The 10926-nt window shown below is 38.6% G+C and overlaps 1 protein-coding gene across 2 annotated transcripts; it reads right to left on the reverse strand.

Moving 5' to 3' along the window:
- Positions 1–361: 361 nt before the first annotated feature.
- Positions 362–10115, reverse strand: LOC592314 (protein CREG1). 2 transcript variants are annotated; one of them, XM_030982454.1, is made up of 5 exons: positions 9998–10115; positions 5827–5974; positions 5363–5431; positions 3557–3833; positions 362–2071 (listed from the first exon to the last, which is right to left on the reverse strand). In XM_030982454.1, the coding sequence occupies exons 2-5, from the start codon at positions 5932–5934 to the stop codon at positions 1869–1871; spliced, it is 657 nt and encodes a 218-aa protein (XP_030838314.1). In that variant the 5' UTR covers positions 5935–5974; positions 9998–10115; the 3' UTR covers positions 362–1868. The 2 variants fall into 2 exon arrangements, with proteins under 2 accessions (XP_030838314.1, XP_030838313.1); XM_030982453.1 differs by having other exon boundaries at positions 5827–5978.
- Positions 10116–10926: the final 811 nt, after the last annotated feature.

The raw sequence follows: 10926 nt of genomic DNA on the forward strand, positions 1-10926 counted from the left end.
AGGAAAGGGAGAGAGAGAGAGAGAGAGGGGGAAATGAGAGAAAAGGACATGAGAGAAAGAGTAAAGAGAGGGATCAGTACGGAAAGAGAAAGTAGGGGGAATTACAGCATTAAAATGGTAAATAATGGAGAGAGAGGAGGGGGGTATAAGTTGTAAGAAGTGTGTGGAACAGTAGATAAAGAAAAAACTTCACTAAATTGCTACCACCTGAATGTACACTCTCAAACTCCCTATTCCCTAATCTAAGCTACGTCATCATTTTTGACTGAAGCAAAACGATGGCTTTATCTATTGGCAAATGAAGGCATTCACACCCCACAATTTAATTTCCAAGAAATTGAACTATAAACAAAATTGCATATTAACAACATAATTATATTGCTGTGATAAGAACTGACTCGCCTAACCACATTAAAAAAAATAGTCACTACATCATATGCAGACACATTTTTCACACATTTGAATATATTAACTCAACATTTCATGTTTACATCACAATTCCTGTGTACCAACATTTATTACATCATATTATTTAAAGGTAAAGACCGGTATTGGAAACGCCCCAATTTCAAAATTGTTTATCCATTATTATACATTTATTTTGAAATAGTGCCCCAAAGGATGTGCGTAGGAGAAAAACAGAAATTTATGATATTTTTGAACATGACAAGTGAGAGAGTTGGCCATGACTAACTCATTATCCACTAAACAAATTGCCAATTTCAGATTCACACAGATTTAGTGATCTCATATTTCAAACATTCATCACTTTCTTAGTAATGGTTCGATTTAATTCAAACTTTCGCTATTCTGTTTCTTTCGTTTTTTCTGCTTCCATACAATTGAATTCAATACAAGGGCTGGATTGCTCTTTAACATTTTCTATCGTATAAACTTCTCATTCTAGTATTCTAGTATTGAGCTAATGCCCAATAGGAAGTCCAATCTGACATTATTATTGGTTTGTTTTTTGCACCAGTACAAATCAACTTCATCTCAGGGTGACCTTTCCCTTCTTTCATCACAATACTTCATCCTTAGCAGGAATCCAGGAGTTACTGCTATGGCAGGCAAGTCCCCAGCATTCAATTTACTCACATATTGTTAATACATCCCCATGCCCCATCATACATCTTAAACAACATGTAATATCAGTGCACTTTCCTTATTTGACTTGTACATGTACATAAACAGAGACATCAAAAGCATTTTGATAATCGTACAGAAAAGTTTTGACTTTATCATATACAAACGACGGGCTGGAAGAGCAAATAACTTTACATTTTTGTGATATAAAACAGTGATATGCATTCAATATTATATAACATAAGGACATTTGTGACTGCTATTTGTCAGGCCTTGGTTATTTTAAGAGGCATCCAGCCCTCTAACACAAATGCACGCATCAATAACCACAAATACAATTGCTTGGATAATTATGTGACAAACTTTTTGACCAATATAGCGTGAAAAAACCAACAAATAGTTGCTACATGTATATTACACGCTCTGGAGGGGAGTATTACCATATGTTTAGTGTCACATGATAGCTTTTCAACCAATAGGATGCTCTCTATTAAACACGTACCAGTACCCCATTTTATATATTGAAAGCATGTACCAAGTAGGACATGTCACTTCCCATCCCAGCTGCTTCTGTGTTATCTGTACCTCTTTGTCACCTTACATCGTGTTCTAAATTAGCACATATGAAGTACTGAGTATCATGTCTTAACAATATTTTTCACTAATTGCAAACAATTTCTTGAGTATGTATGCAGTCGCCCTATGCTAAAAAAAAAAATTAATATTGGGGTCTTAGCATTATCGCCTATGTGTTGCAGGCCATTGTTGGTGTTGAGCTATGATTATGGTGTAGCTTTGTAGTAGTCTTCAACCGAAAGAGATGATCCTCCACCGTAGAAGTCTAAGATCCAGACGTCGGTGATGATCAGTTTCTTGAAGCTAAAGTTGTGACCGCTGGGCCAGCTGGGCATGAGAGGGTGACGAGAGAAGAGGGCCTCTTTTGCAAACGCATTTTCCTTGGGGTCAGTAACGTGAACCAGTTTACCTAGAGGAAAGTGGATATATCACTGTAATTGAAAACGCTACATCTATGACAGAAAATAAAAGAAACAAAAACGAGATAATATCCTTCCAGCTCCCCCTCCCCGTACCAGGAATAAAGTTAAGGCCAGCACAATTGCACTCCTACATTTCACGGTGATCAATCGTACAAGGGTGGCTATTCAAATGCACATATTATCAAAATACAAGACACAGCTGGAAATTTTGGACCTAACATTCACGCCACCGGTATGTGTAGTCCCATATATAAATTCCTGTGTGCAGTTCATGTATTTTTCAGCAAGATGAGGCGTGTCTGCACTATCTCGAGATTGTCAAATATCCAGCTATTTGAACTATCCCGATCGCAAACTATCCAGCTAATTTGCGTCTTCATTAGAACGAAGTAGCAAATTAGCTGGATAGTTGGTCGGGATAATATCCCAAGATATCTCAGTCTAGTTTGCGGTTTTCCGTGCTTACTCGAGGTCAGTGGTTGTACTAGCGCGCTGAGCGGTATAGATCGCATGTGCGAACCGGAAATCGTTGTGCATGATGGGATCGGGATATTTGACTCCGGACTTCGGTCTAATGAAGACGGTCGCAAACTATCCCGCTAGTTCGGAAATAGTGGGATATTTTGCAAACTAGACCGAGATATCTTGGGATATTATCCCGACCAACTATCCAGCTAATTTGCTACTTCGTTCTAATGAAGACGCAAATAGCTGGATAGTTTGCGATCGGGATAGTTCAAATAGCTGGATATTTGGCAATCTCGAGATAGTGATGACGGGCCTATTGAGTCACTTTCTCGTTGTAATGTTTTGTTGATTCTAAAACCTGACGGAATATACACAAATTCTTATGTTACATAATCAACCTTCCCAAATTGCATCCAGATGGTTTCTTTCACAATGAAATAGCATGGCCTGGGGGGTGTTTCACAAAGACTAAGATCGAATTTAAGTTGGACTTATATGGCAGGCAGTTCATGCCACTGTTTGCTCTCACCATTCCTGGCATTGGTCTCTTAAGGGATCGATGTACAAATCCTGATCACAAATCCTCATAATTTACTTTTTTTGTTAGTTCATTATTTAAGGAAAAATTTTGAATATTTTTTCCCTCTAATTTTACATTTGGTTCAAGGCTTTTTAAAGTCATAAATCGCATACTGTAGAATAATTTTAGTCTTAAATATAACCTAACTTTACAATGTATGTAACTTTTTTTTGTAAAACAACGAACTATCGCAAATTCTGTAGATTTATAACGTCCCTTGAGAGACTAATGGTGAGACCATGAGAGCAACCAATGGCATGAATGGCCTGTCATAGTTCAAGTCCAATTTAAGTCTTTTATTCTTAGTCTTTGTGAAACACCACCCAGAACTCAACGTGATCTTTAATAATGCCTCCTGCACAACATTTGGTTGCAGAATAAAAACAAGCGAGAAACAAAGAAAAAGAAAATAAATCTTATTTACCGAAAAGCATCAACCTTGCACAGAGAGGGTTCTCTGGATCAGACGAAGAAGAAACGGCACAGTCTGCGACATCGCTGAACTCGGCCTCGCTGAAGCTCAACGTCACGTTGGGGTTCTTGGCGACATCTTGCATGGTGCTGTCGATCTCCGCCAGGTAGAAGTAAGGTGTGCCGGAGCTTTTGCCAAGCGCACCGTCCGAGATGGACGTGGGAGCTGGGAAAGAGCGTCCCAGGATCTCAGGCTTGGTGGAGAACGTCGCTATGACTGTCCAGTTAGCCTAAATATACACATACATACTGGTTTATAAATACTGTTGTATCAATAATATACTGATTAAAGGCATCGTTTAACAATGTTAAATCTGAGATGAACAGCCCTAGGTGTTAACAGTGTCTGTGATATGGTGTAATATTGAAGCCCTAAAAAAATTGTGCTTCAAAACGATCAAGAAGTGCCTCAAAAAAGTAAAAATCTTTGAGTGACCGGATTTATCATACTCGTTTTCCCCAATAGACTGTAGTGCTATCAAAACCGTTAGGAAAACGCAGAATGAAATTTTGGTTTTCCATCATGAATATCTTGAAAATCAGACAGGGGATCAGCCTGTAAAAGTCATGGGGTTCCTGACTAAAGGTTTATAATTATCATTGCAGTATGAGCTAAATCCAGGATTTTGTTTTAGAATCTGAGACAAAGTTAGCCGATCCCTTTAATATTAATTATCAGTAGTATCATAGCCTACTAATAATACAATCACACACCTGCCTACCTTTCACAGCAAAAATGAAAAATCTCTCAAGGCAAATTAGGAATACAGTCTATTTCAATATTTTTCACACAGCATATTCCAAAAAAAATATAGGAATCTAGGGTTCAAAACAATAGCTTGAAGGCCCCCCAAATAGGAAAGATTCCTCCAAAATAGGAATGGTTGACAGCTAGGCAATCATAGTATTAATCATATCATGAAACCTACTTTTACCTGTAAAGAAGACCACACGTCTATATATCAAAATCACAATTTCTTTTTACCTTGAATAGTGTTTGCTACAGAAATGTGTACATTAAGATCCTGTACATAAGGACCACCTCCTTTGTGTGTCTCCCTTTGAGCTACCGGTATACAGATTTTGCTGTTCAGGTACACAATCATGTAGGGTATACCAGTGCGATACCAGTGCGAAAAAATAATAAAATACACTACAGAGAAAGGTGACCAGCAGATTCCATTTGTATGGCTAGTGTTTGTTATAGAAGTATTCTCTAAAATGAGCTTCCATGGTAATTAGTGGTAATACTTTTTTCTTTCACCATACCCTGAAATTAACCCCCCCCCCCCTCTCTCCAATTTCCCCCAAACCCCATGACAGAGACCCTGAAAGTTTACATCCATTGATGGTACAAAAAACCCAAGAGAGCATTTACACATGTACACATTTAGATGTGAGAATATTCTGTTTGAAATATGGCCCACATTCATTGCATCAATACACCGTACCATTCCCATCCCTGATTCCTGCCTCCATATCATCAATAATAATATCCATATGAAAAATATGTCCTTATGCACTGTAAGTAATAGAGAGAAGGTAAGAAAACGAATAGAGAAGAGAAGAGCGAGATATGTTCAGCATACTTCTTAAGTCATTAGTTAACATTGGAAATTTGTTTCTAACAAGTCTATCAAATTATTGATAGAGGGGCATCACAGAGAGACTTTATGTTTTTTGTTTTTTTAAATAAAATAAATGAATAATAATTCCCTAATATTGCCAGGGGCATTATATCAGGGGTATGTAAACTTACCTTATGGACCATGTACCTTGCTCGTCTTGCTTTATCAATAAACGGTGGCCGTGTTGATGCGCTGGATTGCTAAAGATTTCATAACAAACAGAAATATACATCTCATATTTACTATGACGTTCACTTACAATAACAGTATCTTCTAAAAAGCTATGAATTGGAAACTAAAGTTTTTTACATCGTTCAAGAGTTCAAAGATCAAGCCAACTCTCAATGAAACCGGCAATAATTTTTTTTTAAAAACAACGTTCTTCTTCCTCTTCTTTTTCTCCATCTCCTTTTCCTTCTTCTTTTTATTGAATACCCCACTTGGGGAAGAACTGCACATTGGCCATCGGAAAACAGTTCTACTGACTGAGTTGGTTATTCGGCGATAAACAGAGAGAAGGATAGAAATAAAATCATTAAACCTATTTTTCCTGTACGAACTCACAAAGACCTATAAAATGCGAAAGTTTAAATACCTCTGCTTCTGGCATTCTGATAGCATTGTCTAGCTGGTTTTGAATATCGGACAGAACTGCAGAGACACAACAGCTGACCACCAAAGCGATGAGTGACCAATGACCCATCGTTAGACACCGGTGAATGTCGAAGTCTTTCTATAGTGACCTGGCTAAATAAGAAATATATAAATTGAAGAAAAATTAAACAGAAACTAGAGAGTTGTAATGTGTTGTATTGCTTAACATTAGGAACTTAATGCCTAGGAACCTGCATAAAAAAATGATTGGGTTTTGATTGATCACGATCATGTGACCAGATATATTTCAACTATTCTAATGGCCCACTGCACTACTTGTAGCTACTTGCGCCCTCTATATAACAAACAATGCCTAATCGTAATCGGTGACCATTGGTCCCCCATGGCCATGATCATCTTTTTCTTATGTTAACTGAGAGCTGAGTTGATGAGATAACCACCTGTCCAGTGACCTTGCAGGGCAGTCTAATCCCTCCTGTAAACTAGTACAGATAAGCTGTAAGGTTGCTCTGAAAAATTACTATTTGGGACAAATTGGAAGCATCGACTCTCAGCTCTAGCTTTGCTGTAGACCAAGTTTCTGTTTCTTTCATTCGTAAGCCTCTGATTTGGGTAGGGTCAGCTCCGACCCTACTCAAATCAGAGGCTAAAGAACGAAAGAGACAGAAACTTTGGTCTAGCTTTGCTGGAGCTGGAGTGGTCTAGATCTATAGGTCTAGAACTCCAGTTAAAACCACTCCAGCAAAGCATAGAGAGTCAATGCTAATGCGTATTGACCTCTAGCGCTGCAAACGGGCTAATAGGCAGCAATTGCAGGCACAAATCATCAATACACACACAACACACAAATGCACGCAATAAACACGATGTGGCTGATCAGTGAGTTTGATAGTAGCTAGTAGTCAGTACTACAGTAGACTTACAATTTGAATTTTGAAATTATTCTTTTTAACATTGATAAGTTGAAACAATTATATTTTACTGCTATTTATGTGTCATCAATTGTCAGTAAAGTACCGATTTTGAGTGAAATAAGTTAAGTTTTGTACAGTGGTGTTTGAAATGTTGAGAATCAATAGCACAGCTTTTAATACACAGCCAGGTCAATGCAGCTAAAAACTACACTGTAAGATCGAGAATCGTTTCCAGTTTTCCACTCTTTAGTCTCTTATGTCTTTAAGCAGTTAAGGGATCCAGTAACTTTGTCTCAGATTCTGAAACAAAATCCTGGATTTAGCTCATGCTGCAATCATAGTTATAAACCTTTAGGTCAGTCAGGAACCCCATAATTTTAACAAGCCAATCGCCTGTCTGATTATCAAGATATTTATGATTGGAATTACAAATTTTAAAAACCGTCTGCCAAACGGTTTTCACAACACTACAGTCTATTGGGGGAAACGATTATGGTAAAACAGGTCACTCAATTTTTTTATTTCTTTTGATGCACTTCTTGATCATTTTGAAGGACAATTTTTTTTAGGGCTTCAATTAGTCTAGATCTAGAGTAAAACCGCCAAACTTCGGACGTTGCCAAGCTTCGGACAAAAATTACTTCAACGGCTCGAACGCAAAATATGAGCCTAGCTCAGGCGGGTAACTTGCATGCATTTGATACTTCTACTAACCTATATCGTTAGTACAAAAAGTTAGGGCAGGTTGCCGTCTGCAAAACTCACAAAAAACATTGAATTCAGAGACAAATTTCAGGTTGTAGATTTTTACAGTTCCTTAACAGGGGAGTTAAGGTGTAGAGCCTCCAATATATCGATTAAAAACAAATCCTTGGCATATTTCGGGTGGTTTCTGCCCAAATTATGGGAGCTTATGAGATACTTTTTCACTCTATCGCGAAAAATTTCTAATGGCGGCCATTACCACGGACCTAGGGGTACTAGTTAGATTCCCCTACCAGAAGATGGGGCTCTTCCAAGCTTCGGACAGGCAACATTGAGTGTCATTTCGACTACGAAAAAAATAGCGCTTTCGTAAGATTTTAGCACCAAAATATTGTACGAGTGTTGTGAAAAACACCTTTCTGATAGTTCTACCTACAATGTAGATTAGGGAGGCCAATGCCCAAATCTAACTTTTTAATTACTAATTTGTTTATACTAAAACTAAGATTAAAAGAAAGCATTTACTTTCACTAAGAAAATCCACCCATCTGCCGACTCCAGAAGTTCCATCAAATAGGAGATATCCAGCTCTTTTTATCCAGCTTCCTTCTACGCCTTTCCGTACGTAAGAGCCTTGAAACAATTATATTTCATGTCGCAAAGTTACGTTCATAATTAGACAGGCCCGAGGGACAAAGTTCATGATGAAGTTTAAAACTTCGCGCGAAAGTGCAATCACTCAACAGCGGCTAGCCTTGAATCGGTCGCACACGTACACACCTTCTTCTTCTTAGTTGATCCCTCCACCGACACAGGCAAGCCCCGATGCAGGCTGCAGTCCAGCCATCAATGTGCGAACGATTACATCTTCTACTACTACGAGCCGAAGACGATGGTTCAAAAATGAAGAATAGATATCAAATTGGCAGGAAAGAAATATATATAATTCATTGATATTTACCTTAGATGTGTATTCCAATAATTTGATTTCCTCGTGAGTATTCCTTATTATCAATGATCGAGAAGTTACGAGGTCCAATTCACATCCATGCATGCAACGTACGTGTACTAATATTTCTCTCACTCTCTCTCTCTCTCTCTCTCCCTTTCGCTATACGTAACATACACACTCACTAACCATGTATCATACAACACACACCTTCAAATCATGGCTTTCATTTCAATTCTCAATTGGAGTATAGACTGCTCACGTAGACTTTTTTTTTTTACTGAAATATCTTTTTTAGCACTTCTCATACATTACTGCACGACACTCGTATCTAGTGCTGTGAGAATAAGGTACTAGGGTCTATAAATAAGACTACGCTTTGCGCACGATCTGACCGGAGCTCAGATTATGTCGCAATACCCTTTATTTTTGGCGCGAACAATGACGTCACTGTTCACTGTTTTCCTTCTCATTTTGAGATGGATGTAGCTATAGGGCTCAAACCAACGCAAGATTGACAGAAACATCGTACTCTATCTACTTTCGAATGTTCAGTTTGTAAAAATCTGTATTTAAAAAGATATAATCTTTTTTCTTTATATTTTCTAGTTGTTAGAAGTGGCAATTGTGAACATCTGAAATGTTGATCTCTATCAAAAGTTCTTTACTCAAAACGGATCCCATATTTTTAGGGTCTACCTTCTGCCAATGAGAAGGTTTTTAGTGAGCAAACCTCTACGCCCTCCAGGATTTTCTTAGTCGGTGGTGCGAGTGCGTCAAGGTCGTCTGCAACCACAATTATTGGATTAAAAAACGTCAAAATCTGCAAGATTGTCAACAAATGGTGAAAGACTGTTACAGATCCGTGATTATAGGTATGTTGTGAAATGTATAATTGTATTTTCTTTTCTTATTTTCTTCAATTTTTATTTTTACATCATTTTTTTTCCCTTTGCTATTTTTTTGAAGTGGGCGACGAGCGCACAAATCGTAGGTGTAGAAGCCTTACGCCCGGGCATTGGCCTCCCTACCTAGATCTAGACTTACTCAAATCTACCCAAAACGAGAAAATAATACTTTTTTTCATGAAATCATCGCAGTCACACTTACCCCCGTCGTACAATTTTGATCCAGTTTCCAAACCTCCGATGAATGCGTGCTATACGTGCGATATACGTGCGCTTCACATGAACGTCCGAAGCTTGGCATGAAAACAGGTTCGGCGGGTAAGTAAATAGACCCTAATTCTAGTTTTCCATTTCCTTTACTAATTTTCTTTTCATGACATAGTCTACATAAACAGTATTTGCACAGTAATAGTATATTTGATCTTTCAATAATTAAAAAATGAATTTAATGTTTTCCCCCGTTTTGTCTTAAGTGTCCGAAGTTTGGCGGTCTTTATATACTCTACACCATAATTATAGACTCAAGGCCTAGGCCAGGGCTTAACACTGCACAGACACTGATGATATTGATAACACGTAGGGCCGTGCATCTCAGATTAAACATTGTTAAACGATGCCTTTAAGAGTCTTAGTTTTACTATTGTTTGGAAGAATGAATGACAGCTAGCCCAGTACCTTTTTCAGAGTCAAATCTTTGTCGCCGTCGACGTCGTCGCTACACAATTTAACTAAGATCAAACACCAGCGCAGCTCTATCAGTCGACATCGCATCCAGACATCCAATGTACAGTGTATGGCAATGCCTTGTTGCATGACATCACCTGACATCACGCGGACCTGTACCACCCACTGCACGGGTGAAGCTTTTCTTCACACACCTAATCGGAGATGAAGGTAGCCCATCTTATGTATAAAAAATGCCAATTTGATAAGTGTAAGGATCGCATTGTACACGTACAACCGCTATACTACACACACGCAATATATTCTTTGTGTATTGTATCCATCAGGCATGATCAGTGCAACGATGGCTGGCTACCCCGGTGGGGTCACTCAATGTGACTTCCGGACCGCATGACCGTTACCAAAATCGCGGAAAAAGGGGTCAATTTCAAGCAATGTCCGCGGACAAAATATTCCTCGAAATAAAGAAAATAGGGGTGCACAGGTGTCCTCGAAATTGATAAATAGGGGTCAGGAAAAGGGAAAAGAGAAAACCGGGAAGGGAAAAGAGAAAACCAGGAAGAAAAATTCTCGGAGCCGAGTCTTGTCCTTGAAATATGGTAAAATAGGGGTAAATTTGCAAAAGTGTCCTTACAATCTTATAAATAGGGGTATTCCAAAGTACGATTTTGTCCTTGTTTTGACGTAAAAAAGGGGGTTAAATTTCACAAAATGTCCTTGAAATTGACCGCAAAAGGGGGTTATATGCCTTTGTGGTAACGGTCATGCGGTCCGGAAGTCACATTGAGTGACCCCACCGGGCTGGCTACCAATTAAAATAGGCATGGTGATCGGATATAATGAGAGTAGATGATGGAGGGGGGGGGGGGGGGGGGGGGGGTAAAGCGCAGTACTTAGGGGCAAATCAAAGAATTATACTA

Source organism: Strongylocentrotus purpuratus, unplaced genomic scaffold (assembly GCF_000002235.5).
Source record: "Strongylocentrotus purpuratus isolate Spur 01 unplaced genomic scaffold, Spur_5.0 spur5_scaffold_12, whole genome shotgun sequence".
Lineage (NCBI taxonomy): Eukaryota > Metazoa > Echinodermata > Echinoidea > Camarodonta > Strongylocentrotidae > Strongylocentrotus > Strongylocentrotus purpuratus.